We start from the raw sequence: 22,719 nt of genomic DNA, 5'->3' as shown, positions 1-22,719 counted from the left end.
AGGCATTGGTTCATGGGTCCTTTTCTCTCTTTCCCTGCTTGCTCTGCCTAAGCTCTATGCGTGTGGCCTCCAGTGCCATGAACTCCTCAGGGTCCATAAATTCCAAAAACTCTGAACTTTCACACTGTGCTTTTGTCATTGAAGACTTTAGGTGAGACTGCTCAACGGAATCCATGCAGGTGAATCCCATATTGGTGCTCTTTCGTGTGGGCCTCTGGTGGTCACTGAGGATGGTAGCTATCAGCTAAGCTGATAGAGAAACTGGAACAGTTTCATTAAAAACACACCTCTAGCTGTAGACTTACCAAACTGCTTTGTGGATACTGTCTCTTACTCCACAGAGAGTGGGAAATCTACAGGAGAGTTTACATTTCCCACTTTGGTGTCCAGACACCTCGGTGCCTCTACAAGGGAGGAACCAGGGAGACACCTTGCATATTTTGCTACAGATACCTAGAAGCTAGAGCTATTGGGTTAACTGTGATATTTATACTGTTACTAAAGTCCTGGCTCTTCTAGCCCCTTCTGTTTCAGATCCCGTTCCTATCACCCAGTGGCTCATTTGAAATGTGAATGTATTTAGATGCCACTACCACACATCCCTGTGTTTCCTGCATAGATATTCCTTAATATTTTCTTTGCTGGATAAATAGAACAGAGGTTTTGGAATAAGAATTAGGAGCTTTTCATCAGAAGCCAAGCTCCATGATTGATTGACCTTAAATGTTAATGAAGGTCACACAACAGCTACTAAAACACTCATCCCTCACACAAAAGATGTAAATGCAGAAGAAAAGCATTGTATCTTTAGAAATCCAGGTCCTAAAATGAGCCCAGTTTGCAGGCTAAGAATCATGCTGCAAACCTGGAGTAGTGAAGTCAGTGAGGTTAGGCTTTGCTGAAGCCGGTGAATCCTGGGTTTGCTCAGGGGTTCTGCCTTAGTGAAGGAAATAAAGCCTTTTAGATAAGCAGGTATAAGTTTTATACCTACTCATCAGCCCTGAATGGTGAGTTTGTGTTCCCGCATCTACTAATTGGTCTTGCTTGAGGTTTCTTCAGTCCCAGCACACATAAAAGCATGCTGTTATTACAACTGTTGCTGTGGACTGTGGGCTTGCAGTCAACAGATTTAAGTTAAATTTACCACTCATTTGCCCATGCCTGTAGTCTTTGCTTTTGGCAGCCCATTCTGGTTTTGATCCCTGTAACACAAGCTGGGAGTCTCCTCAGTGACTTCTCTGACTTACCATGATATAGGAGGCATTGATGTAGTCTGTGCCTTCTCCATTCAGGGATGAAATGCCAACCCTTGATCTTTCCACTGGAACACAGAACATTCATTGTAAAACAAAACAAAACAAAAAAACTCATGCTCACAGCACTGTACCATCTTTTCCCCATGCCAGATGTAAAATATAGCTGCATTTTTCAAGTTGAAGTGTCTCTGATCTGTAAGCTAATTTTTCTATACATTTTGCATATTTAGATAAGACTTCAAGGATTTATGAGTCCTTTGGAACAGTTACATATTGGACAAAATTAAAAATATCTGAATGTGCTCCATTTGCTCCAAAGGTATACAAATATTGCCAAATTTCCTACAAGGCTTTTATTATTTTAAAAAAGTTGTTTCTTCAAGGATCAACACAACTTACCAGGGATGATAGATGAAGTTCGATTCTTTTCCCTGTTGCATTGCTTTAGGGCTGTAGAATAGTCACTCTGCTGTATATTTGACTGACTCAGGAGCTGGGTAAGAAAGTAAAAAAATATATAGGTGATTTCATTTAAGTCCCCCAAATACACACACACACACACACACATACACCAATCAAGATAAGATACTGACTAAAAATATATATGAAATGTTTTCCAATAATTCCTTGAATTTAACCTTGTTTTAGTGAACTTCCTGGAGCTGCTATGTTTTACACCAGGGGAGTTATAAGAAGCAAAGAAATCTCTAGTAATTCTTTTAGCATTGAGAGAATCTTCCTCATGGCTTCCACTATAGATGTGCAACCTCCATTTCCTCTATTTAAATCTCACACAGACGTTTGGAGGTAAATTACATCGTGTGTGTGTATATACATATATATATGTATATAATTCAGTTTTATTTATTCCTTCTGTTACTACTCCATTACATGAATAATCTACATTCTGTTTATCTACTCCTCAACTAGTGAATGTTTGGGTATTTGCAGTGTTTTGCAATTGTACAGCTTTATAGCTATGAGCATCTCCTGTATGTCTCTTAATATGCACATGTGTGACGGTTTCCATAGAGCATTAGGAGTATTCAGTTATTCAGTGTTTAATTTTTGACATCAGATAAATGAAAAATAATATATCAAGGTTTTGATTTGCATTGTCTTAATTTCTGTGAAATGGTGAATTTTGGTGCTCATTAGTCATTAAGATATCTTCTTTGATGATTGCGTTTTCATATTTTTACTTCATTGCCACTTATTAATTTGTAGGGGGTTCTTGCTGTCTTGAATGTAAACCTATAGTGTGTAAAAAGTTGGAAACATCTTTAGTTTCTTTAATCACACAGAGATTTACAGCCAATTTATTTTTCTTCTTTAATTGTTTTCTGCAAATTATCATTTTATGTAAGAAGTCCTTCTCTATCCTGACGTTATTAAGAAATACTTTCCAACATATGCCCTACCATGCATTTTCCTCCCCTTCCCTCCTCTCCTTTCCCATCCCCTCCCCTTCCCTCCCCTCCCCTCCCCTCTCCTTCCCTCCCCTCCCCTCCTCTCCTCTTCTTTTTTGAGGCAGGTCTCCACTCTGTCACCCAGGCCGAAGTGCATGCATCTTCGACCTCCTGTGCTCATGAGCTTCTCCTGCCTCAGCCTCCCGAGTGGCTGGCACTACTGGCATGCACCACCACACCTGGCTAATTTTGGTATTTTTTGTAGAGAAGGGGTTTCACCATATTACCCAGGCTGGTCTCAAACTCCTGGGCTCAAGCAATCCGCCTGCCTTGGCCTCCCAAAGTATTGGGATTACAGGTGTGAGCTACTGTGCCCAACCCAATATTTTCTTTTCTAAAATGAACTCACAATAGTTATAAAGGTTTACTTTCACCTTTAGGTAGTTAATCCATCTTGAATACATTTTAGTGTTTGAGGAGTGGTAGAGATACAATGTTACTTTTTTTGACATAAAAATTTTCCCAATGTTATTTATAGACTAGTCTGCTGTTTCTTCACTGATATGTAATGTTATCTCTACCACATAACAGATTTCCTCAAATGCATCATTCCTCTGCTAGATTCCTGCATTTTCCAATAGTATCATATCACATCATAAGTCTTCCATATACAGTACAACAGAATTCTTCTATTATTGTTTCCTTTTCAGTATGGGTGAGATATTTCAGCTTTTTAATTTTCCATGCTAAATTAAAATCTATTCTACATTTTCCATGAAAAACCCTGCTGTAAATTCGATTGATACTGCATCGACTTCTATAGTCAATGTAAGGAGAAGCAATATCTTAATATTTCCATGTATCAACATTATATTTTATTTGGGCCTAATTTTATGCTCTTCGATTCACTTTTATAAATTTCTCTATATATTTACTACACGTTTTGTTAAGTGTCTTTTTTGAGATGATGAAGTTTTTGCTACTGTTTTGTTATTGTTTTTGTTAATGATTGGGTTCTTTTTTGTTCTAATACGTTTTCTAATCACTCAAAGCTAACAAATAACAATGCTGTTGATTTTTATGTATGTTCATTAAACTCTAATTAAAGATAATTATTTTCTCTTTTGTTTCTCTTGATATTCTTTACAGGTAGTTATATTATCTATCTGCAAATCCTTTTCTACCTTATACATCTATCTAGTTTAATTCTATTTCCAGAATAACGTTGAATAGTTGTGCCAATAATTGACATTCCTTATCTTTTCTTGAATCTACTATGAGCATTTCCAATTTTAATTTCTATGTATGATGTTTATTGTAGTTTTATGATAGATACTTTCTAGAAGGCTAAGAAAGCTTTCTTCTATTTCTGGTTTATTAAGAGTTTTTTTTTTTTAAATGAACAATATAGAATTTGATTGACTACTTTTCCCGTATTAATTGACAGGGTCATAATGTTCCTGTATGTAAATCTATTCATATTTTCCAGTGTTAAACCATCATTTCATTTTTGGAATAAACTCTATAAACTCTACTTGCTCATGATATTAAAGAAATACACTGCTGGATTTGAGTTGCTGATATTTCAAATAAGATTATTGATACTGGCCTATAAGTGTTTTATTCTGTCTTTGTTCAGTTTTGGTATCGAAGTTACATTTGTTCAATAAAATAGCTGGGTTAGTTTTCCACCTGGATTTTTTATGCTAACATTTGGAATTTTCTGTTCCTTAAAAATTGGTAAAATGTGACATTAAATTCTTTTGGGCCTGGTTATATTTTGAAGGTGGGATTTTAGGCAGCTGATTTGATTTCCTTAATGGCTATTGGCCTAGTTAAATTTTCTATATATTTTTAGTGTATTTTCATTATATTTTTCCTTTAAAAATTCTTTTTACTTTTCATTTCTTTGGGTACATAAAAGGTGTAATATTTATGGAAAACACGAGCTATCTGGTACAGGCATACAATGCATAATAATCACAGGAGGGTAAATGGGGCATCCATCACCTCAAGCATTTAACCTTTCTCTGTGTTACAAACAATCCAATGATATGCTTTTAGTTATTTTAGAACATACAATAAATTGTTCGTTTCATATAGGTTTTCAAATGTATTGTCACAAATATGTTCAAAGTATGCTTTTGTGTTTAAAAATGTTTCTAAATTATATCTCTATTTTTTTATCTCAATATTATTTACTCACATTCTTTCCTCCCTTCATCAATCTGGACACAGGTTTGTCTATTTTAATAGTCTTTTGACAGAACCTGCATTAGGTTTTGTTAAATCTTCATTTAATCATTTTTAATTTTCTATTTAATTTTTAAAACCTTTAAAATGTTATGCAGTGCTTCTTTTGACCATTAATTCTAAAGATTCTATAATTTCCTCTTAAATATGTATATTATTTAAAAGGGTATTTTTAATGCCCAAATATCAAAATTTTTATGGAAACTTTTCATTGTCAATTTCCAATTTTTACTGTATTACATTCTGAGAAAATGACTGATATGATATAGATTTCTTAAAATTATCTCCCTTTTCCCTCTGCATCTATTAACAGTTTTATTTTAGAGTGTGTGTGCAATGGGCCAGGCACAGTGGCTCATGGCTGTAATTCCAGCACTTTGTGAGGCCACAGCAGGCAGATCGCTTGAGCTCAGCAGTTCGAAACAATCTGGGCAACATGGCGAAAACCCATCTCTACAAAAAACATTTAAAAAATTAGCCAGGCGTGGTTGTGTACACTTGCTATAGTCCTAGCTGCTTGGGAAGCTGAGGTAGGAGGATCACTTAAGCCAGGGAGAGGAAGGTTGCAGTGAGCCGAGATTGTGCCTCTGCACTCCAGCCTGGGTGACAGAGTGAGACCCTGTCTCAGAGAAAAAAAAAAAAAAAAAGGAATATATGTACAACACACCACACACACACACACACACACACTCACACACACTCACCTTCTCTTCACAGAGAATAGAAACCATAGAGTACTTCCTCAGCCTCCGGCCTTAGAGCCTATATGTGTACTACTGTAAACATGCACATAGGTTTTACTGATTTTGAACACTAATTCCTTTACCTGTGTCCTGAATGCTGCCTCTTTATACCACTCAGGGTCTCTGTACCCTCCAATTATCTCCCTTCCCATTAGTTTTTAAAGAAGCTCTCATGTCTTATATTAAAACATAAGCAAAGAAACCCCAAATAAACACCCCCCAAATCTTACTAACTCAAAGTTTTCTTATAGTTATCTTAATCATTCTGTCCAGAGTAAAAAAGTTTTAAGAGTTATATAATTGTCATTAATTCCTCAAATCCATTTACTCCTTAACTCCCTGTAATCTGGCGTCAATGCTATACTTTCCAAATAGCTCTTAGACAAAGGTCATCAATAACTTATGTCTAAATCCAATGGCCTCCTCCATTCCCAACATACTTGATTTGTCATTAGCACTTGCCATCTCTGTTCACTTCCTCTTTCAAGAAACATTATTTACTTTGGATCCTAGTATATTCCACTGTCCCAAATTTTCTCCTACCTTCTGATGTCAGTTTCCCCCCTTTCCTTTGTGGGCTGGCCATTCATAGGTTAATTAAAATGTTTTCTTGAGTAATCCTTTCTAACCTTTCTTAGACATTTCATTTTTAATTGGCTATCTTATCCCATTCCAAGGCTTCAAGGAACCATCTCTAAGCTGATCACTCCCAAATCCATTTCTTCAGGCCAGACCTCTCTTATGCTTCAGACCCAGTATCCAATTGCCAAATATACATGTTTATTGGGACATCTCCCAAGAACCTAAAAATAAGGTAGATTTGGAAGTATCTCACTGTCTTCTCCCTCGCCACACCTCTCAAGCATGTACCACCTCCACTTCCTGAATTCTCAATCATGGTGAATGACATCACTACTTTCCCAGTGCCCAAGCAGAATCTGAGTAGTTATGCTTGTGTCTTTTCTCTCCTTTCTCTCTGCAAATGTCCAATGAATCACCAAATCCGGTGTTCAACTCTTAAATATATCTTACGCAATTCTCCTCTGGTAAGTTGCATCCTTACCTGTACTCCTACAGCATCCTGTTTTACCTCTATAATGGCATTTTTCACACTATTTTGTTTATCTGTTTCTTTTTTAGTTTTTTAGAGGCAAGGTCTCACTCTATCTCCCAGACTGGAGTGCAGTGGCACAATCATAGCTCACTGTAAGCTTGAACTTCTGAGCTCAAGCAATTCTCTCACCTCAGCCTCTGGAGTAGCTAGGACTACAGGCTCATGTCACTCACCCAGCTAATTTTTTTATAGAGACAGGGTCTTGCTCTGTTGACCAAGTTGGTCTCAAGTTCTTGACCATGGTCTCCCAAAACAGAGGAATTACAGGTGTGAGCCACTGCACCTGGCCTGTTTGTGTTTTCTTACCTGTATCTTCTATTAGACTGCAGGCACCATAAGACTAGGAGCTGGGTGTGCTTTATTTATTTATTTCACAAATTCATGTTTGCATTCTAATAACACAAAAGCCTGGCATCTGCCAGGTGTCTGATAAGTACTTGTTGAATAAACAGATATTCAACTTATTTCAAAGAAATTTTCTACGGACAAACTTGAATAGATATCTTTTTTATGGGATGGTACACACACATACACACAAATACATTTTCCTATGTATGATGTTAACAGGAAAGAGAGTAAAATATCTCTCTTTTCAATTGAATTCTGACCTTATAGTTAATATTTTCATTTTGATCCTGGATTATTTAGCTTACCATATCAATTTTTTTATGCAACTACACAGGGGCAAATCATATTTAAATGAGAGTTTTGTTGAAACGGGTAATATTGTGTGTGTGTGTGTGTGTGTGTGTGTGCGTGTTTAATTTATTTAGGGAAAAGATATCTTTACAACTTAATTATATTTTAACATTTCTTTATTATCTGAAACCCAACTGCATACTCTTTTCCCCTCTAAGGCATTCCTTTATGACTGAGATAAGCTTGGCTGAGTAAAACATGTATGACTTTCTGACAACAGGTTCTAAACTCAGTATTGACCCCAATCTTTCTCTTAAACCTCCAAAGGCACACCGTGCAGTAATTTAAAAGGCAAACAGCCCAAAGGAATTCATGGTGGCTAACATCCTATGCTGTAGACTGGGGAGCAAAGCAGGATAAATAAGTGAAATCTCAACATTTGTTAACTCTCCTGGGTTTTTCTAAGGTCTTCCAAATTCTTCCTAGATATTCATTCTTCAAAATTTGGCCCTAATTCTCCAGGAACTCTGAGAAGTAAGCGGATAGCACAGGAACAATGTGGAGCAAAATAATATAGCCCCTATTCCTGTGGAAAGCTACGATTCTGCAAATGCTTTGGTCTCAGCTGGCAGGTCCAGTAACACCTGCTTTTTGAATTCTTTGCCTACTGATTTCTGAAAGTCAGAGAGCTGGTATTGTGGGAAGTACAATATGGACAAAACATGCTCTTGTGTCTGGCTTATGGCCTTGAGACAGGGTGAGGGGGAGAAACTGGGGTTGAAGAAGCTATTATTCCAGTGTGTACTACTTTGGTCCAGGGGTTTTAAGTGAGACACAGATTTTTTCCAAAGAGTATCAGGAACAGCCTGAGCCACTGCACTCATGTTTAAGTGGTCTGTTTTTTTTTCAAAGTAAAAAGAGCACTTATATAGTCTGTTTTACAAGTTCTTTCTGTTCATTCTGTTATGCTCTGTGACCTTCTTTTCTCAACCAAGTTTGCATTTATAAAAGTTAGTTTAAGGTTTCTGAGAACTTTTCCTCTTGCTACTCAGAATTATGTTTCTCCTTGAAATTTACCATGTGGCACTGTAGCCCACAGTAAGGAACAACGATGGCTCAAATACAAAGTCATTGTACCCACACTGCCCACTCAACATGACCCTGTCAACTCAAATGAGAAGATGCAGGGACATTCAGTTCTGTAGTGACATCCAAGAGGCTTCCAAGAGGACTCACCTGGAATTGTCTCTCTAGCTTTGTTTTGCCTGCTGGTCCAGGAATGAGGAGTGCATTAACATAGGCATGAATATGATTGTCCAGCACCTCAGTTTCTTTACTAAGTATGGCCTCAACCAATGTATCATGAATGAAGACATATTGCTCCTGGCAAAACAATGACAATAAGCAACATTACTTTAAGTTTTCCTCATATGTATCTACCTACAAACATAGTACCTTCCATTGACAGACAAGGAGAGTTTTACAGAATGGGGGAAGACCCACAAAAGATTGCTTACTAAACCTGGAAGGAAGTCAGACAGAGGAAAGGAAGTGGTCACAGAAGAAAGAACCTCTTTTCATTCCTTAGCTCTTCATTTATTATGTATTGTTGGCAATACACAATAGGGTAGGAGGCAGGAAGAGTTGGCAAGGCAAAGGAATGTCCTCTCTGCCTATCCTTCAAACTTGACACCTCTATACTTCGTGACAGGGCTTTCTTGACTTCTACACTTCTGGTGGGCCTACCCCTTCTGGCAACGCCAACTCTCCTTTTCACTTGTCATATACAATTTAACTCAATTTTATATATAGTTGTTAATAGTTCTCTGATATTTCACATATGGGACTCTTCCTTGGTCTTATATGACCAGAATGTTATTTTTTAATGTTTATTTTAAGTTCAGGGGTACATGTGCAGGTTTGTTACACAGGTCAACTTGTGTCATGGGGGTTTGTTGTACAGATTATTTCATCACCCAGGTATTAAGGCTCATACCCATTAGTCCATTAGTTATTTTTCCTGATTCTCTCCCTCCTCCCATCCTCCACCCTCTGAAAGGCCCCAGTGTGTGTTGTTCCCCTCTATGTCTCTGTGTGTTCTCATCATTTCGCTCCCACTTATAAGTGAGAATATGTGGTATTTGGTTTTCTGTTCGTGTGTAAGTTTGCTCAGGATAATGGATGGAAGGAAGTTTGGTGTGGTTTCGTTTTGAAGCCCACTCAGCCATGTGTTTCCGATTGCTTTCAAGCTGCCATTCATAGGTTTCCATTTAAGTTCATTTTTATTTAGAAACAGTGAAGATAAAATGCAGATTTGCTGACGCTGTTCTGTCACTTACGGGTAAACTATATGGGCTTAAAATGGATATAATTTAAGCATAATTTATATTTTTTTAAAAAAATGAATCCATTCATCCACTACGTATATGAAGAACTTGAGATTTTTGCTAACAAGGATGTGTGTGGACCACTCTACTTAGACTTTTGCTGTATCTTCTCTGTGACCAGTGTCATTTTAAAGGATATTCCCTATTTGAGGTCACAAAACGGATAAAATTTATCGGCTCATTCATGACATAGCTGCAGTTACTGGTGTCATGGGTTGAATGGTGTCCCCCCACAAAGATATATTAAAGCTCTAACCGCCTGATAACTCAGAGTGTGATTTTATTTGCAGAAAAGTTTTTTACAGATGTAATAAGTTAAGATGAGATCAACTGGAGGAGGAGGATAACTGGTATGCTTATAAGAGGAAAATTTGGATACAGACATAGACACAGAGGGAAACAGCCAAGTGAAGACTGAGACTGGAGTTGTGCTGCCACAAGCCACGCAATGCATGGGCCTACCAGGAGATGAAAGAGGCAAGGAAGAATCTTCTAGAGGCTTCTGGAAGGGCATGGGCCTGCAGACATCAGAACTATGAGACAATAAACTTCTGTTGTTCTAACCTACCCAGTTTGTATTACTTTGTTTTGCAGTCCTAGGAGATGAATACACCTACATTTTAGTGACATTTCCATACCTTAGATGAATAAAGTCATCCTTTTAAAAATCATACCTCAGTTTGCACCAAATAATTTCTTTGTGAACGGATGTGTTTTAAGAAGCCAAATATGTTGACAGTTCCTTCGTGTTGAATCTGCTGCAACATACTGTCTAGCACAATATATGTGCCTGTTCTTCCAACTCCAGCACTGAAGAGAAGACGAAGAAATAAATATTTCAATGTTAAGCATAAAATAAATTTGAAAAATAGATCACTACTGGTTGTCATGTTGATTAAAATAACTTCCTTCTTTAAGCAAGTGAGCCACACAATAAATTTGGCAATTCAATGTTGTAAACAGTTTAGTAGTTAAGCGTAATGCTTTACACAACAAATTTAGAAGTACCCTTTCTAATGTTTTGTCATGTGTCTAATTGCAAAACAACCTCACTATTTCTGTTGGAGATTTTAAAACTTTCAAAAACCATATTTATTATTCATTGTATATTGTACAATGAAAATATTATGTATCAGAGTGTGGCAAATAGACATTTAATCTGACAAAAATGAAAGCTTTAGCTTCACCAAATTCTGAAAAGAAAAGGTCCCTAGGTCTATGTTTCCAGGTACACATGTTTGTAAAGGTTTCCGCGTTAATGGGAAAAAGAATTTGATAAAGCTTTCTGCTGAAAATATCATTTCAGTGAGATTGTGAGGAATAAAGCATGACTTCAGTTATTTCTAAAGGGCCATTATCTATCGACTTCTTCAAAGCCTCTAGCAGAGGGACAGAATTCACGCACAGGGATTCTTTTCAAATGTTCCGACAAGTAGGAAGTGCTAGAGTGGAAAATTAGCACCTGCTCTGCACAATTGCCTGGTCCTTCTCTGTTTGCTAGGAAACAATCCCTGACCTTCAGCACTATTTTTCTTGCATCTTCCTGTTTTCCTCAGTTTATAATCAGGCTAACAGATTAAAAAACCTCAAGATGGGTCTCTCAAATTTAACTCCTGAGATGGTAATTAGAATGTGTTAGATAAGCTATATATAAAAGGCAAACACTTGCTTCTCTAAAAACACACTGCTTTGATAACAATTCTTCACATAGAAACAAATTTGATTTTTGTGATCATAAGACTTGGCATACAGTCAGCACTCAATAAATATTAACTGCTATTATTATTTTAACTAAAAACATTAAATAAGGATGTTTAACATATTTTTCCTCTTTCATTGAAACATCATTATTTCTATTTATCAACCTAGTCTTGGAAATTACAAAATCTTCGCAACAATGAATTGACAATACATTCAATGTAATGTATTAAAACTCAAGAAAATGAAAAAGGGATTCTGGTCCCAAAATGTTTAAAAACAACTTAAATATATTTTGCCAAATTTCTCACAATCTGTGTGCTTTGGCTTCTGTGATGCAAGCCTGGCATAATAATTCTAAAACAGAATTTTAACTCCTAGGGGCAGGGGTTGTAGCTCAACCATTTTTATCCCATGGTGTTATATGTTACGGTAAATATTTGTTTAACAACAAAAACATTGTTCCACCTGCCTCAAATAGTTAATAAGCTGAAATGCAGTTGAACAATCAAATAAAATAATCAACATCAAAAAATATGTGGTGCTTAGAAATATTCAGCAATCCAATTCTGAGTCTGGCATGTTCATTTCCTAGTGATCAATACTTATGAAAATGAACATATAATTTCATCACCCTCACTTCAAGAAATCATTACCATTTTGGCAAAAGCTTTGTTCCATTGATTTCCTTTTTGCAAGTATAAGAAATTCTATGGGTTTAGAGGCACATCTCTGAGACTCACCTGCAGTGGACGACAACAGGCCCCACTGCATGGCGCTTGGCATAGGCTGCCTTTCTCACAAAGGTCAGCACCGGCAGGGAGTACTCTGGTACTCCCATGTCAGGCCACTGCGTGTAGTGATACTGTGTGACCATACGTCCACTGGATCTTCCTTTCTGGGAGCCCTGGAAAAGTTCAGGCAGTTAATAACAGTCAAACACACACACACACACGGGGTCCTCAAACAGCAAGTCAGGAGTCATAGCTTGATTTGATGTTGAGGGTCCATAATGAATGAAAAAAAGTAGAGTGTCATTTGTGATGGTTAATTTTGTGTCCACTTGGCTATACTATGGTGGCCCATTGTTTGGTCAACACTAATCACACAAAATGTTGCTGTAAAGGTATTTGTTTTAGACGTGATTAACATGTAAGTCAGTAGACTTTGAGTAAAGCAAATCATAGTCCATAATGTGGGTGAGCTCCATTCAACCACTTGAAGGCTGTAAGAACAAAGACTGATAGGATAGGTTACCTGAAGAAGAAAGAATTCGTCTTAACGGTGCAACGTAAAGATCCTACCAGAATTTCTAGGCTGTCAGCTTGTCCTACAGATTTAAGATTTGCTAATGCCCATGATCATGTGAGTCAATTCTTAAAAATATAAATCTCTCTATCTCTCTATTCTGTTGGTTCTGTTTCTTTGAAGAACCTGAGTAATACATTATTCTTCGTGTTTTCTTTCTTTTTCTTGTTTCACTCTCCACTCTTTTTAGTTGAATGCTGGGATTGTTTCAGGGCCATCCTATGCAGTTGCCACACAAGGTAGGAATTTCTGTTCATGAATCTCATTCACTTTAAACATCAGCAACAAAACCAGTCTGGCTCCAAAGCCACAGCAGGCATCTAGAGACTTGAAAGAAACCTTTAGGGCTGACAGCAGCGGTGATAAGCTTTTTTTTTTTTTTTTTTTTTTTTTTTTTTGACAGAGTCTCACTCTGTTGCCCAGGCTGGAGTGCAGTGGCATGATCTCAGCTCACGGCAACCTCTGCCTCCTGGGTACACGCGATTCCTGTGCTTCAGCCTCCCAAGTGTGCACCACCACACTCAGCAAATTTTTGCATTTTTAGTAGAGATGGGGTTTCGCCATGTTGGCCAGGCTAGTCTCCACCTCCTGACTTCAAGTAATTCACCCACCTTGGCCTCCCAGTGTCCTGGGATTACAGGCGTAAGCCATGCGCCTGGCCTGTTATAAGAATTTTTAATGCCTTTAGTTATATACTTTTTACCCTTTCTTGGTTCTATCGCTTATTCACTTAAAAAATGACCAAATGCATTAAATGCATTGTTCACTTGATTATGTCCATTATTTGTTGATTCACCTTTTTTATTTTTGTGTTTCTTAGAGTAAAATTTCTCACAGTATAATAGGCAAGCACTTGCACACTCTTCTGAGTGACCATAAAGTTTCCGTACTCCTCACTCCCATCGGCAGGCCAGTACTGATCACATTTTCTCTGCAAAAGAAAATGTAGATGTTACTTCCGTATTTCAAATGCTCCATGTAAAAGTCATTCCCTGAAATCAGTAAAGGTCTGAGATGGTGACAGGAATGGACTCCCTCACTCTTCTAAATGTTTTATTTTCTTTATAAGTGACTGAAATTAGTTGTGGAGGAGGCTTGGAATAGAATCTGAGAGCTGAACGAGACTGAGATGAGGTAGCCTAAATTTTCCCCTTTCAGATAAGGCAAGTGAGTCAGAAGATTCAGGTTACAGAGCCAAGACTAAAATCCATGTCCTGTGAATTAAAATCGATTTCACTCTACATTGCTTTTCAATGAGTCCCATTTACTTCTCTCACAGTATGAAGAATGCATTTAAAAGGCAGATAAGCATGATTCATAACGAAACTTTTTGACTAACAGTATTAACAGTTTCCCTTTAGCTGTCATATTTACTAAAAAAGAATCCCAACTAACTCTCAAAACTTTGGCTCCTTCCTAATGCTGACTCTATTAAAACTAATTTAAAGTACCTCTAATTACTTTTCTGGGGATGACATAACAGATTATCTACATACCCTTCCTTTCTCCACGAGGTTTGTTATCATGACAATTACTTCCACGTTATGTTCCCATATCATTCTCCAGAAATCTTCAGCTGTGGATTTCAGTGGGCCTTGGGCAGCAATATAAGCTTTTGGTCTGTTGTAGCCCTGAAGAATTAAATGACAAATATTTCCTACTACCTGATTTATATGTCATCTTCAACTGTACAATACCTAAGTTTTAAGGTCAGCATACTTTTTCATAAAAGAAAACCATAAAAAAATAAACTTGCAAAGTTGGAGAAATTTGATGGTACTAACTAAGATAGCTACTCTTGGTTAGAAAATACTCTTGGTTAGGAAGCAGAAGGATCCCTATCATTTTTGTAAAAAAAACAAAAAAACAAAAAAACAAACAAAAAAAGAATCGTTCTCTTTGCTTTGACACAACTATAATTCTGTGCATCTGTATTCCAAGTGTATTTAATCCATTTGCAGTCTACTTGCTATGCTTAAAATCAAGTCTTTAATAGCACTGCTTTGAAATGTATTTTAGGCAATGGGCTCAGATGTCTACAACAGCAAAAAAAGCATCTGGAGTGTAACCTCCTTACTCTACTTCAAGGTGCTGAGAAGTGCTAATCATTATTAGCAATTCGTCACTGTGTCCCATTTTGTACAAGATGTTTTATGAGCATAATATGGATTGGCTGTTTTCCCACCCAAATCTCATCTTAAATTGTAGTTTCTGTAATTCCTGTGTGTTGTGGGAGGAACCAGGTGGAAATAATTGAATCATGAGGGTGATTTCCCCCGACGCTGTTCTCGTGAGAGTGAGTGAGTTCTCATGAGATCTGATGATTTTAAAACGGGCTTTCCTCCTTACTGGGCACTCATTCTCGCTCCTGCCACTCTGTGAAGAGGTACCTTTCACCATAACTGTAAGTCTCCTGAGACCTCCCTAGCCATGCAGAACTATGAGTCAATTAAACCTCTTTTCTTTATAAATTACCCAGTCTTGGGTATTCCTTCATAGCAGTGTCCTTCATAGACTAATACAGAACGTGAACCTTAATCTTTCATCTATGCAAAATGGAAGCATCAATCCTGATGTGGAGATGAGGAACCTAAAGCTCAGAGGAGTTAAGTGGCTTTCCAAAGTCCCACAGCTAGCCAGTGGCAGAGATGGGATTCAAAATCAGTTCTAACTCCAGATCTCATGTTCATTCTGACATGCATATTTCCTCCTCAGGGAGCATGAAACGGTTGCCTGTAACAAACCCACTTTATACTTATGTACTCATTTATTTGAATTCAGTGTTCCACACAGTATTAACCTGAAGCCAGCTAGACTGAGAGGTGCATCTTAGGGAAGTAATTGAGTTCTGCTGACATTCAGGTGATCACAGTGAAAAACCAACTTAGTGAGCGGTCTACAGTCTCTGGAGAGTCCCAGTAAGTTCCACAAAGCTGGGTATCCTGAGGAATACCCAAAATTATAAAGGTTGATAACTGGATTAATAATCATGTTTGCCTTTTAATCAGTACTACTATGGACATTTTTTGTTCATCTGCTAAATGCACATCCTTGTGCCAGGAGCTATGGGAAACTTAAAATAAGCATTGGCCCTGCCCTTCACTTTTTTTTTTTTTTTTTTTTTTTTTTTGAGAGGGAGTCTTGCTCTGTCGCCCAGGCTGGAGTGCAGTGGCGCGATCTCGGCTCACTGCAAGCTCCGCCTCCCAGGTTCACACCATTCTCCTGCCTCAGCCTCCTGAGTAGCTGGGACTACAGGCGCCCGCCACAACGCCCGGCTAATTTTTTTTCTGTATTTTTAGTAGAGACGGGGTTTCACCATGTTAGCTAGGATGGTCTCGATCTCCTGACCTCGTGATCCGCCTGCTTTGGACTCCCAAAGTTCTGGGATTACAGGCGTGAGCCACCAAGCCCGGCCCTGCCCTTCACATCTAAAGAGTTAGAAACCTATCTGAATCTACCTATTCTATCCTGAAGGTACACTCCCATCAGGAATTCCTTTCCTCACTCAGGAGATAAACCAAGCAAAATAGCTTGAGTGTCATTTAACATGAAAATTTTTAGTCATAGGCTCTCTTAAAAATTATTTACTGTTACTTTACCATTTTTATTCTCTATCAAATAACATGACATTAAGCACTAGTATATGTATGCATGTATGGCATTATGGTATAATTCAGTCTAATATGATTTCTATAAAATTTTCAATTAAAACATGCTTACATCAACATAATTGGCATTGATATAATCAGTCAGTTTGCCATCTTTTTCAGCAAGCTGTGCAAGCTTAACCCTGCTATGATCATCTGTAATATAAAGAGAATATATTTCATTGTAGCACAGACTACTTTTCAGCATAAAGATAATTCATATTTGCATAATAATTTATTTCATACAATTAAAATCAACACAAGCAATCATTTACTTTAATAGGCTTTTTGGGGATACAGAGACAACAAAGATAACAAAGACAAATATAAAAAGAATCTCCACCCTCAGGAACATTTCTAAGGTAATAGGTGAAACTAGGGTATATACACAGGTGTCAAGTGAGAGGTGCAATGTAGTAGAGGGATATGAAAACAGAAATTGTTTTGGTTTGAGATAAAAGTTTCTATAGAGGTTGACATCTGAAGTTGGTCTTTTAAATGGAATTTTAAGGTTGGTTACAAGGGCTGTGAACAGTGGAGAGCTTCTCAAAGAGATGAAAACGTGATGGGTGGGGGGGCTCACAAAGCTAGGGAAGGATGAACAGAAGGCTGATGAAGGAAGAAGAGATACAGAAGAAAGCCAAAGTTTCCCTAGCAAGTTTCTGTGAATGGTTACAGCAAACAGCTCTTTCAGGAAGAGCCTCAAAGAGAAACTGCTTCAAAAGGAGAAAGGAGAACAGCTGCTGAAGCACAGAGGAGGTAGAGAGCACACTGCCAGTGAAAACAGGATGGATGCAAAATCTGGTAAATGATATAAGGTATAACTATGGTAATTCAAAGTATGATTACAGGAGTTTGAGATTAAATTCAGTTCTACAGAAAAACTATTTATTTGGAGAAGATACATATGAGAAATAAAGTATTACTTGAAGGAAACATGGGAGTTTCACTGGGAAGATTATTCTTCTCAAGGATGAAGAAGTGAATACAGACCAAACCAAAACAAGTTAAAGAGATACTCTGGGATATGAATATTTCTATGATGGTAACAGGTCACATTGATACAGGAATGTATGTGCAAATAGACATATGGCAACTGACAGATGGGTCTCAATGTCACGGTGACCTATTTTTGTAGTTTGGTTTTAATAGTTTTAGAATTTCTGGATTGTTTTTCTCTATCTCTAAAATTGGACAATTTCCTATCTTGCCTGGTTGTTTCAGGGATTAAATGAAATAACTTATTTACAGTGCCAGCCACATAGTAGGTGTTCATCAAATGTTAATCTCTGTCTCCTCCTTAATTACCTGATGGGTATGTTCTATTTAGCTTGTAGAGGAAAGTCTAATAATTTTATCTCAAGAAGCAAGTGAGTTTTATGTGTAGCCAGGATAGATGCAGTCCAGGAAGACAAACATAAAGCCCTCTACTAAAAAATAAAAACTAGTGTAAACTCTGTGGAAAGAAAGGCAACATCTATACAAACTATGTAAGAGACCATGATAATAACAGGGAGAAGAGTGCAGCTCCATTGGCTTTCAGAACTAGAATGAAACCAGAATTTAAATAACCTCGTTGGTAATACCATGCTCCTATGAAGCCAGGAAGGGCCACGCCACTGAATATATAGAAAGGGTATAAGTAGAATGTTTATTTGTTTGTTTGTTTGTTTTTGGAGTGGGGAGGGAACATGAAGATGAATTTTAAGAGATGAAGGGGAATATAAACAAAAATAAAAGGGAACAAATGCAACCAGAAGTGCTGTAAGAAGACAGAAGAAAGACAATAATTTCATAGAGAGATATTAGGTAAAATTGCACTAATGAAAAAAGCCAGATAGCTGCTCATTAAGGAGAAAGGGAGAGAGAACGGCTAAGAAAACAAAGAGAAAGAAAGAATTAAAAGAAAGAATCCAACTAATTCTTTATAAGACCCCAGGAAGAATGCCAAGAAAGGGAGGAAACAGGTAAAGGTAGAAGAAAAAAGAAAAAGTTTAAAGAAAATGTCATTCGGTTGGTAAATTCACATAAGAGTAAGCAAATCCTAGGTGAAAATAGGACAAAAAACACAAAGGGAGATGTACAGTCCATGAAAGAAAGAACAAAAGAAAGGATTGGATTAAAATTCTAAGTTTGTTTTGTTTAAATGAAACAGATGTTATTAATTGCAGAAGGTATTTAAGTCAGAGTGATATAATGCTACATATTATCTAACACAAGTCTTATTATTCCCTGATAAAAAGGCCCCAAAAGCCACACTAAGGTCAGCTCTCAGATGACTTCAGGACACTTTTAAAAGGCACCAAAATGGCAATGATATTGAAGTCAGAGCTGATTTAAGAATATACTTACAGGCAACAATATTTATGTATCGATTCTTGTGCTTGTTGTCTGGGTGGTTGGAGCTGTCTGCTGTAATACCTAAGTCAACAGTACAGCTCTGCACTTCCTGTAAAAAATTATATGTAAATCATTTTAACACACATTCTTTCAAACAACGTGCCTTAAAATATAATAACGAAGACAAAACAAACAAAATAATCTATCAAATGAAATTTTTTAAATGTTACAACTACTTCTTGGCTAAAAGAAAATGCAGTGAAATAATGCCTTACCTGGTAAAACTCTTTCAGTGTCTAATGAGGGAATGAATGCCAAAAAAGTAAAGAAATCAAATTCCACAGCACACGACAAATGAGAAAAAAAAGCGTTCATATTAGGTTTACAATGGAAAACTATGATCATGCAATAAATACATTTGTCAAATACTAACACAACAGAATGTTTCAAACAGTTGCATGCAAATCAAAATGTCTAATAATTTGGAACTTTAAAATTATGTAAAAGAAAACATAACACTTTTAAAAGGAGATAGTGATGTCATAATATGATGATTTTAAAAATGCAGATGAGAGGAACCACATATTCCATGATACATTTTGTCATATTAGTCAGATTGGCTAATATCCAAATTTTATTTTATTTGACCATAGTAGCACTATTTGAAACTCTGAATTAGTGATATGCTTTTTTGTTTTTATTTTTTGGGGGGTTACTTTAAAAAGTAAACAGCTTCCTATTAGGTGGTTTGTAACAGATTTAAGGCTATCAAAACATTAATCATTTCCTAAAAATTTTAAAAATCACACACACTACATCATTTTGAAACAAAATTTAGATAGCATAACACTCTAAATATTTAATTAGTAGACTTCTTTTTGTTTAAACTTCAGTAAGTACAGAAAATTTGTTCCTGCCCATTTTTTTATTAAAAATGAGTTAATATGCTTTCAGAAATATTTTCTAACTAAATATATGTTTAGAATTTATAATTATTTAGTATTATATAATAAAATAAAAGCCTTATAATTTCTGAGAAAGTAGATAACCAAAATAAAAATCTGATTCATCAGCGAATGGCCCAATCTCGCTCCACATAACCTTTTAAGGCTTCTTTTGCAGCAAGTCATTCGAACAATTAAAAGCAATTTGATGTGTGAACCACTTAAAAGGTATAACACTATTAGTTACTAAGCTAATTATTCAGTTAGTGTAAAATTTTCTTGAATCAGGCAGTGAGTTAAAAGAGACAGAATTAAGAAAAAACTTTAAAAGTGAAAACATGAGGTTATTTTATTAATTTAATTATTTTGGACTACTTAATATTCAAAATGATTTTATAGTTATGAAAACCATGAATTTGCATATGTTCTCAGTAATTTATATTATAAATTGTCTATTTTTTCTTATTTTGTTGGATGTTAGCCTGATAATTTCTATCAGTTAACACTGAAATTAACACTGAGTTACCACTATAGCATGCGTAACCTCTAGCCTGTCAAAATAATAAATAATAATTTGATGTTTTAGACATGTAACTCTTTATATTATTCCACCCTACTTAGTACTGCCTCACACTGCTTTCTTATTCAATGTAGCTATGATTTAGATTTCTTTTAGAATTAAATAAATTGGCTCCTATTATTTTTAAATTAGTAAAAACATATCATACGTCTCTTTCTTTTGATTTCTTAAAGCTTTCTAATCTATAACATTTTGCCTCCCTAAATAAATAATGATGGGTGTGAGTCCTGGGAAGCAATTGCTGGGTGCAGTGGGGAAAGAAAATCAAGAGAGAGTGGATTTTGTGATTAGGCTCACAGCTCAAAGTACTTCAAAGAGGGAGGCCCGCAGAGCCACTGGGGTTAGGGGAAAGGGAAACAAAAATGTAATATGAAGCTCTCTAGTGAGGAATGCCCAGAGTGGAGGCTGAAGACCGCTTTCCTGCTTACAGCTACAGTGGAAAGGACATGAGTTTTTAAATCACAGACTTAGGTTTGAATGCAACTCTGTTATTTATCAGTTGTTAATTAAATTCTATGAAGTTTGATTTCATCAATAATATGAATAGAAATAATAATAAGTAATTCCCAGAGATGGGTGAAAGTTGAATGTGAAAGCACGTAGTCCAGTGACATATAAGAAGGTGTTCACAAAGGGTAGCTTTTATTTTTTGTGGTTTTTATTGTTACCTTTGTGCTTATAGCTCTCTATTTTGAAAAATCTGCTTAGCTGATAGTTCAGTGAGCCACGATAAATTGGCAGTAAATTTCTCTGTCCTTCTGTCTAAGAGTATTTTAACAGAATATCATTGGAAAAATTTACTGATTTTGAAGTTCAAATGTTTTTTTAGAAATGCACATTTTCTTGAAAAGAAGATACATTTTTACCTGGTATAATGTGTTATCTAAGTGTTTTTGCATTAATACTGGTATACAAACCACAGTTAAGAATTTTTATGTAATTTGGCTGGAAATCATGAAATTTAGTAGTTTAGTATAATTTATATAATTTAGAAAATTAAAAAGAATCAGTTATTAATTCAGATTTTTAAAAAGAATATTAAAGATTTGTACTTTATGGAAGAAAATGAACAATGTTTTTTATGTTTCCACCAGTACAACTTGGCTTTTAAAATAGAAAACCAATTTTCTAAATTATGTGGTAACTATAACACATCTCCTAAACACATATGTAATTATGGAACTCATATTTTTACTAGAAGTACAAATGGTTTCACTGTCTTTAGGTCAAGAAATAGCCTATTGCTGAATATTTTAAATTTCACTATTTTCTATATTATTTAAAATACACATATTAAAATCATACCTCAAATTCTTCAGTAAACCCACTACTTGCATGTAAGTCTGCAACATGCTTTGGAAAGTGCTTTATTGGAATTGCTCCAACATCATCTACGTGAATAAAAAACTTGTGTTAGAGAGCACAATTTAACAGAAACAAACGTACCTATCATTTATAAGTAGCTTCTAAAACAACTTCAAAGTTCAATTATTTGTATAATTCTAACTAAATCTCAGCATTCAATTATTAAGCAACAATTACTAATTTTCTCTACATTTATTATCAATCAAAACCTGTATTTCAGAAATCTGATTTGTTCAGCAATCTCTTTTCCATCTATACCTAAAGATAAAATCATTTATTTTCAATGTTTATTTATAAATACCACCATAGCCCCACTCCTTATCAGTGGACTGCATCTTTTGATGGACAACTTTCTTTAACATGCCTGGATGTTGCATGTAAATTCTGAGAAAAAATGCAGAAATAATATAGTTTCAATTTTCCTGTGGACCAAGCATAATAGATAGTGCAATTTCAGTTTTATAAAACTGTACATTTTAATGCCTTACAGTCAAATAGTCAGATGTTTACATTTGAAAACATTTTTTCCTTCTCTCTATAAATAATAGAAAACATTTATATGGAGAATTTCGTTAAGGATAATGTCAAAAGCCTTTGGAACTTTTAATCTGTAAAATTTCAAGAATTCTAACTTGAAAATATGCTATGTAAACAAAGTCATTGGATCTGTTAATTAATTGTGAAGGGGCCAAATTATTTTAACCAGTTCTGATTTTTTTTTCTTTTCCTGGAAAGACTTTCTTAGACTGAACATATTACTAGTTCACAGTATGCAATTTTACAAGTGATTTCTCTGACAAGGAAACATCAAACACATTTCACTAGAAACAGTTATTTATATCAACAGATGTTCAGCATTTAGGCCATCTAATATTTTAAAGCTTCAGTTACCAAGAATTTGCTGATAAAAAAAATTGGAATCCATCTGTTCTCTCTCTTAGATGAGTGGATCTGAATACTAAAATTGAATTAGTCAGTCAAGCTTAAGAAACACTAGACAAAGGTGTAATTCTACCTTCACACTTATAGACGGATC

The 22,719-nt window shown here is 36.0% G+C and overlaps 1 protein-coding gene across 4 annotated transcripts in view; it reads right to left on the bottom strand.

Annotated features, from left to right (window-relative positions):
- PTPRZ1 (protein tyrosine phosphatase receptor type Z1) overlaps positions 1-22,719 on the bottom strand; it is a 187,542-nt gene that overhangs the window by 9,183 nt on the left and 155,640 nt on the right. For 2 of the 4 annotated variants that reach the window (XM_009243178.3, XM_002818377.4), the window contains exons 15-25: positions 21,624-21,709; positions 19,070-19,090; positions 18,807-18,903; positions 16,528-16,610; positions 14,304-14,438; positions 13,604-13,738; positions 12,243-12,406; positions 10,476-10,611; positions 8,651-8,797; positions 1,656-1,749; positions 1,248-1,321 (exon numbers count right to left, since the gene is read on the bottom strand). In XM_009243178.3, coding sequence (XP_009241453.3) covers positions 1,248-1,321; positions 1,656-1,749; positions 8,651-8,797; positions 10,476-10,611; positions 12,243-12,406; positions 13,604-13,738; positions 14,304-14,438; positions 16,528-16,610; positions 18,807-18,903; positions 19,070-19,090; positions 21,624-21,709 — 1,172 coding nt within the window. The remainder of the gene's footprint in view (positions 1-1,247; positions 1,322-1,655; positions 1,750-8,650; positions 8,798-10,475; positions 10,612-12,242; positions 12,407-13,603; positions 13,739-14,303; positions 14,439-16,527; positions 16,611-18,806; positions 18,904-19,069; positions 19,091-21,623; positions 21,710-22,719) is intronic. The other 2 variants (XM_054559718.1, XM_054559717.1) reach the window with 1 other exon arrangement.

This window comes from Pongo abelii, chromosome 6 (genome assembly GCF_028885655.2).
Source record: "Pongo abelii isolate AG06213 chromosome 6, NHGRI_mPonAbe1-v2.0_pri, whole genome shotgun sequence".
Classification (NCBI taxonomy): Eukaryota; Metazoa; Chordata; class Mammalia; order Primates; family Hominidae; genus Pongo; species Pongo abelii.
Note: the sequence above shows the minus strand (reverse complement) of the source record. Positions and strands in the feature narration are given on the sequence as shown.